Here is a 6,043-nt window from a genome sequence, read left to right as displayed (position 1 = left end):
GAGAATTAGCATATGTCTGAGAAGAACTTCTGCAGCATTCTTACATACATATATTGGTGGTACAGCAGGGCCGCTGAGAAGCACGGTGGTAATTTATTGAGACTTTACTCTCAGTTTGCTAGGTAGGCCTGCGGAACATAAAACAAATTTAGCTTTTTTGAGCTGCTCGAAAACTATCCTCGAATACCTCAGGCTGGTTTTCTAGAATTCATTGGCAAATTCTCAAAGATTACTGATGGCATTTGAGGCATATTTTCAAAATGGGTTTCCATACATGTACACTGATTTGTATGATTTATAATACTCACATGTATAGACAAACGGCCCTCCCGGATTCTTTCCTGCAGAAATAGGTTTGCTCAATGTTGTCGGAGCTTATTTCGTTGATTGTCCTCCTCATCCGCTAATGGAAGAGCCGCCAATCCCACTAAAATTAATCTCCAGCATGGATCCATTTTGCTTTCATTGTTTAACCTTTTTTTCACTTTTCACACATTTTCAAAAAGTAAACAAAGCCAAACGGAGAGAAGTGTTCCTGAGAAGTGTAACTGTAAGGAATTCGGCTTTCACCTCTGGTCACACTCTGGTGCTAGCAAAATATATTGCACAGTTTGCTAGCAAACGTGTTTTCGGATTTGAGTACTTGGCTTTAAGGAAAATGTCATACGTTTCGATATATTTACGGTATATTTTCAAAATTTGAAGGTATATTTCATCCATAAGTCCGCGGTCACACCGACTTAAACAAAAAAATTATAAGAACAAAAAAATGCGACAATACATTCGCGGTAGCGATTAAATACAAAAACCAAAAAAATGACGGATTCTGCTGCTGCCGAAGATTCGGGTGAAGCTGCCTCAGATCATGATTTTATAGAGTTGAAGAGCATGCAGGATGTGGAGGCATGCGACCAGCGGCAATTATACCAGTATATTGAAAAACTACATGGAATTATCCGCAAATACGACACCAGGCTTGCGGCCAATAAACAAAAGCTGAAACAAGTAAAAATTACAATTTACTGTATGTACGTTTGTAAATAATAATGAGGTTCCAATTCAGTTAAGCAATGAGACAAAGCTATGTCCGACAACCACAAAATCTAACACAAATTTGGAGGAGAGAGAATCGCCTGCAAAACATGATACAAATAAGAAGGACCCTGTCACAGAATGTAAGTTCAAGTAATGAAGCAATATTTTATTTTATTATAGGTAAAAATATGTGGCCAAGCCCTTATATCGTCTTACTGGCCACAGCGGCGACAAGAGCCGCACCACGACCTGAACCATCCTCCGATAACATAATATCAAACTCCTTGTCCGACTTCACCAGCTTATGCATTGTGTTCCGCATGTAGGCGTCAAATTTTGGGTGGTACCTGTACACAGAGCCATCCATGCCAACTACAATGCGTCGATTCGAAATTCTGTTTATCAGGCCACTGACGCCAATACCAACCAGGGATGCCGCCCGCTTGGACACACACTCGCAGATGTACCTGATCTTCTGACAGTCTTCCACTGATGCTTTTTCCAGTCCAAACAGCTCCGTGATAATGGATCTTGTTTTCGGAAATTCGGGAAAAGAGTCTGACTCGATCTCGGATATGTATCGCGTTTCGAAAACGTCTACATTTTTCTGCATCGCGGTGGCAAAGTGTTCCCGTCGATTGCTTAACTTGAAGAGGACTTTGCGCTGTATGGCCCGAATCAGTACCAAACGAACCAATCTGCCGAGATACATTCCGGATGTCATTTTTTCAAATAGTTGCTCCGACTTGTTGATCGACGTATCGTCCACCTCGCGGTCATATTCGGTGCGCACGAAATCAAGTTGACCGCTCTCACCGAAAGCTCCCCACTCTGCATTGACTAGGACTTGGCGCTGGGTTCGCTTAAAATCCGGGTGCAGAAGATCCACGTTTGCTACGTCTTCGACATAGCAGGCGTTGCAGCCTGTTCCCACGATAACACCTACACGGCAGTCGGCATTGCGGTGTGCGCACGACATGAGGGTGCCTGTAGTATCGTTGAGAATGGCCACGACGGCAATTTCCACATCGCCCCGTCGCTGGATGGCCTCGTGCAGCAAACGACCCACATCTTCGCCTTCCACCCCCGGGCAGCCAAAGCCCTTTGTCCAGCGCACCAAAATGGCCTCCTTGAGCCCAATCTGCTCGCAAGGAAACGAAAAGGTGAAACCCAGGGGAAGATGTGAATTTCTCATATCGTGCTTTTCCACAAATCTGGCCAGGCACTCAGCGATGTGATCGAATAACTCGACGCCAGGGCCAACCATCAAATCCTTCGGCACTGCATATATCTGTGACTCCACCGTGGCGTCGTGGTGTCCTTTGAGGGAAACGAGGAGCACCCGGAAGTTGGTTCCACCCAGGTCCAGTGCCAAATACTTGCCCATCTCGTCGCCTGTCGGCAAGTCCTGCACATAAGTTGGGAAACACTTGGTGTTGGCCTGCACATGTGTGGACTTTTTCAAACCCTTTGCTATTTCCGCACAGAATCGGCTGTACACCTCTTGAACCTGGTAGTCGCTCAGCACAAAGGCTTGCATAAGTTCTCGCACCTCCACATCCAGCATTTTGATTCTTCTGATCTGGGCTCTGGGTCCAACCGCTTGCCTCGAACGAAGAGTAACGACTAGCCGCATTCTCCGTGACAGCACACCTCGATTCGCACTATTCCCCGATAAGAGTTGCTCAATTTTCGCAATGCAATTCAGCCAGACGTAGGCACAACTGCACAATCTGCAGCAGGCCTTTCGTAGAAAATTAAAAACAAAAAACACCTTAGTAGCTGCATCTGAATCTAAATCTGAATATGAATCTGGAACTGCAACTGCAACTGAGCGATGTATGCTAATCGCTCTGGCTGGCATGCTTACTGCCTCTCAATTGCTGGCAATAGCTCCTGATTTGCCACCCTATGTACGTCGTAAGCCTAAGCCTACACTTAAAGAGTTTATGACGCATATGGCTGCATTAAAGGAAACAAAATACAATAGAATTCACCTTCTCTCAATTTCTATACGCAAACAATCAATCCCTTTATCAATCAATTTATTCTTTGTCTATCACCTGCCCAGGTGACGATAGTCGCTGAATGCTTTTACAAGGAGTACGTTCACAGTTCGAGATCCATCCACCCACTGCCACTATCAGCCGACTCCGAGGCCGGATCATAAAGCGCGCGTCAAGCATTCAAGCATGTTAGTGCCTGAGATTAGTGCCGCTACCCTGAGATCCCACTTGCTCTTGCACTAGCACGTTTAATATAAAGCTGCTTGAAAGCCGCACAAGTGAGGGGACGTTGGGGTGTGGGTGCGATTTATGGCCTAGTGGCTTAGGGCGATAAGTTAGGTGGGGCTCATTGTCCCTTGCAATGTGTTGCGCCATGGAGTTAACGCTTCTGTTCTTTAATTTTTAGATTCGGCTACGGATGCCTTCAGTTTTGTGGACGAGATGCGCCAGGCGGCCAAGCATGCGGAAAACCTAAACAACTTCGTATATGAGCCGACGTCCGGCATGTACTACGATCCGAAGACAGGCTACTACTACAACGCGGTAAGTACGCAATAAACACCGAATGTAATCTTTATGACGTCCCGTTCCGCTGCGTTTTGTTCTGTTGTGTGCAGCACGCTGTGCTGTGACATTCAGAGGTTATCGCTTTGACGGGCCCATGAAGATCGTGGGTACGAATTGTTTTGAACCCGCTCTCATGTTTCTTCCCAGGAGTACGATCTGTACTACGATGGCAACACGGGCTGCTACTACAGCTACGATCACGGCAAAGACTCGTACGAGTTCCATTCGCAGGCTCAGGTGCAGGTGAGCGGGCGTGGACATCCCACTGGCGCCCAGATAATTAACCGATATTCTTTTCTCCTTGGTGCGCAGCACTTGAACAGCTGCGCATATAGTAGACTTTTAAAGGGTTTTCACAAACTGAGCATAGACCGAATGCGTAGCAATGCATTAGGTAAGAACTAAGATCCAGAACGTTCGATAAAAACGCGGATTTCTTTTCTTTCACTGGTTGCAGGCAAACGACGCAGCCAAGCCCGGATCGGAGCCCAACGATGACGAGGATGATGAGGTGGAGTTTGACGAACTCGGCGGTGTCATAACGGACACGGCAACGCTGCAAAAGATTAAAACTGAAAAGCAGAAGCTTAAAGAACGAGCCGAAAAATCCAAGCGCAGGGCAAAAAAGAAGAAGGAAAAGAGCAAGAAGCACAACAAGAGTAAGCGTAAGAAGGAGCGTATCTCTAAGCCGAAAAAGAAGCGTCGCAATGCCGATGATGACAGGGTCGCTGAGGACGGCGAACTCCAGTCCAGCGACTCCAGTACCAGCTCCAACTCCAGCGAAAACGATAGCAGCAGTAGTGGCAGTGAAGATGACGGCGGTGTTCCCGTCTTCAAGGCTGCTGGACGCTTTCAAGGTGTTTAAAAGATCCGATCCGCATTTTTATCTAGCCTTCTGCGATGGTCAGCCTAGAGATTTCTAATACAAAACTCCCCTTGTTCTCCCAACATCCATAGACATCGCCAAGAAGTATCCGCCCTCGCTGCGGATCATTGTGCAGGAGACAAATGTGGAGGAGTTAGTGGTCGGGAGCCTGCATTTGATCACATACAAAGGCGGATCGTTGGGTCGCGAGGGCGAGCATGATGTCATCATACCGGATGTAAACGTGAGCAAGAGTCATTTGGAATTCTTTTACGAGGCCAAAACGGGAATCTATAGATGTCGTGACCTTGGCTCCCGGAATGGCACCGTCCTCAATGGCATGCGCATGGCGAGCGAACCGATGGATCTGGTCCACGGGAGTGTCGTCACCATTGGACAGACTAGACTTTTGTGTCATGTGCATGAGGGTAACAGCACGTGCGGACTATGTGAGCCAGGTCTGTTGATAGAGACGCAAGCACCGGTGGCAGCCACAGCGTTGTCATCCACTGCGATGGTACTGACACACAAGGAGCAGCTGAAGAAGCTGCAAAAAAAATACGGTCTGGAAAATGAAAGTGAGTAGGAGTTGCGCCTAGTTGTGTCTAGCGGCGACTTGTTTCTCTTACAAAAACGCATGCCGTTTATCGCTTCATTAATTTACAGAATTTGTTGAGGCTAGTGGCAATGGACAGCACAAACCAAACTACAATGATCGTGCGGCAACGCGACGCGTCAACGTGGGAAGTAGTACGGACAAGGAAAAAACGGAGGTGGCCTGTGTGCATACGTAAGTGCCTCAAAGCTGAATAGTTTCTTGCTCCGTAGGTGGCGTTAACCCAAACACTTATTTATATTCGCAGCGAGATTGCCAGCTCCAACAAAGGGTTCAAGATGTTGAGTAAGCTTGGATGGCAAAGAGGCAATACTTTGGGAAAGACGAACGCCAGTGCGGGGCTGCTGACGCCGGTAAACTTATTACACATCATAAAATACTCATATGGACAAATAAGATTCCTTATATTTTGTATTTTATTCGATAGATCAATGTGGTGGCCAACGAGGGAACCAGTGGTCTGGGGAGGAGTGAAACTACAGGCGTTCCTAGGCCAGTAGAGAAACGCAAAATAGCCAATTTAAAGATCACCCAGGCGCGATATCAGCGGGCCAACGACATATTCGAGCAGTCCGACGAAAGCGATTGAAAAGCATTAACATTGGAAGATGGAAACACATTTATTTAACAATTACTCAAACATATGCGTAGGTGTGTGTGTGTGGATTATGTGTGCATATGCTTTTAGACTTGTATATAGTATTAATTAAAAATCTTTCTATACGGTTAAGCTATCAGTCATTGATTAATTTAGCTTCGCTTTAAAAAAAGTAGAAAATGCTAATATTAAATAAATATGACATCGTTCGGCTACATATGGTCTCGTGTGGCTAAACTAAGCACACGAAAATCAATCGTTTAAACTAATAATTAAGTTGCCTATGTTAATGTTAAATACAAAAGCCTCTTAAGATATGTGGTTTCTCTTGCAATATATATTGGATACGAGAGCTT

General features: G+C 45.9%; 2 protein-coding genes across 3 annotated transcripts; one reads left to right on the top strand and one right to left on the bottom strand.

The window, feature by feature from the left end:
* The first annotated feature begins 788 nt into the window (after positions 1-788).
* Positions 789-6,004, top strand: LOC117592174 (angiogenic factor with G patch and FHA domains 1). 2 transcript variants are annotated; one of them, XM_034285772.1, is made up of 9 exons: positions 789-1,005; positions 1,064-1,175; positions 3,448-3,584; positions 3,756-3,851; positions 4,066-4,465; positions 4,566-5,051; positions 5,140-5,263; positions 5,337-5,442; positions 5,517-6,004. In XM_034285772.1, exons 1-9 carry the CDS (start codon positions 817-819, stop codon positions 5,676-5,678), a joined length of 1,812 nt encoding a protein of 603 aa, XP_034141663.1. In that variant the 5' UTR covers positions 789-816; the 3' UTR covers positions 5,679-6,004. The 2 variants fall into 2 exon arrangements, with proteins under 2 accessions (XP_034141663.1, XP_034141664.1); XM_034285773.1 differs by lacking the exons at positions 789-1,005; positions 1,064-1,175 and adding an exon at positions 2,883-2,955.
* LOC117592176 (hexokinase type 2) lies at positions 1,172-2,678 on the bottom strand. The gene has a single exon (XM_034285776.1). The coding sequence runs from the start codon at positions 2,669-2,671 to the stop codon at positions 1,238-1,240; it is 1,434 nt and encodes a 477-aa protein (XP_034141667.1). The 5' UTR covers positions 2,672-2,678; the 3' UTR covers positions 1,172-1,237.
* Positions 6,005-6,043: the final 39 nt, after the last annotated feature.

The sequence above is a fragment of the Drosophila guanche genome, unplaced genomic scaffold (genome assembly GCF_900245975.1).
Source record: "Drosophila guanche unplaced genomic scaffold, DGUA_6, whole genome shotgun sequence".
In the NCBI taxonomy this organism is placed as follows: Eukaryota; Metazoa; Arthropoda; class Insecta; order Diptera; family Drosophilidae; genus Drosophila; species Drosophila guanche.
Note: the sequence above shows the minus strand (reverse complement) of the source record. Positions and strands in the feature narration are given on the sequence as shown.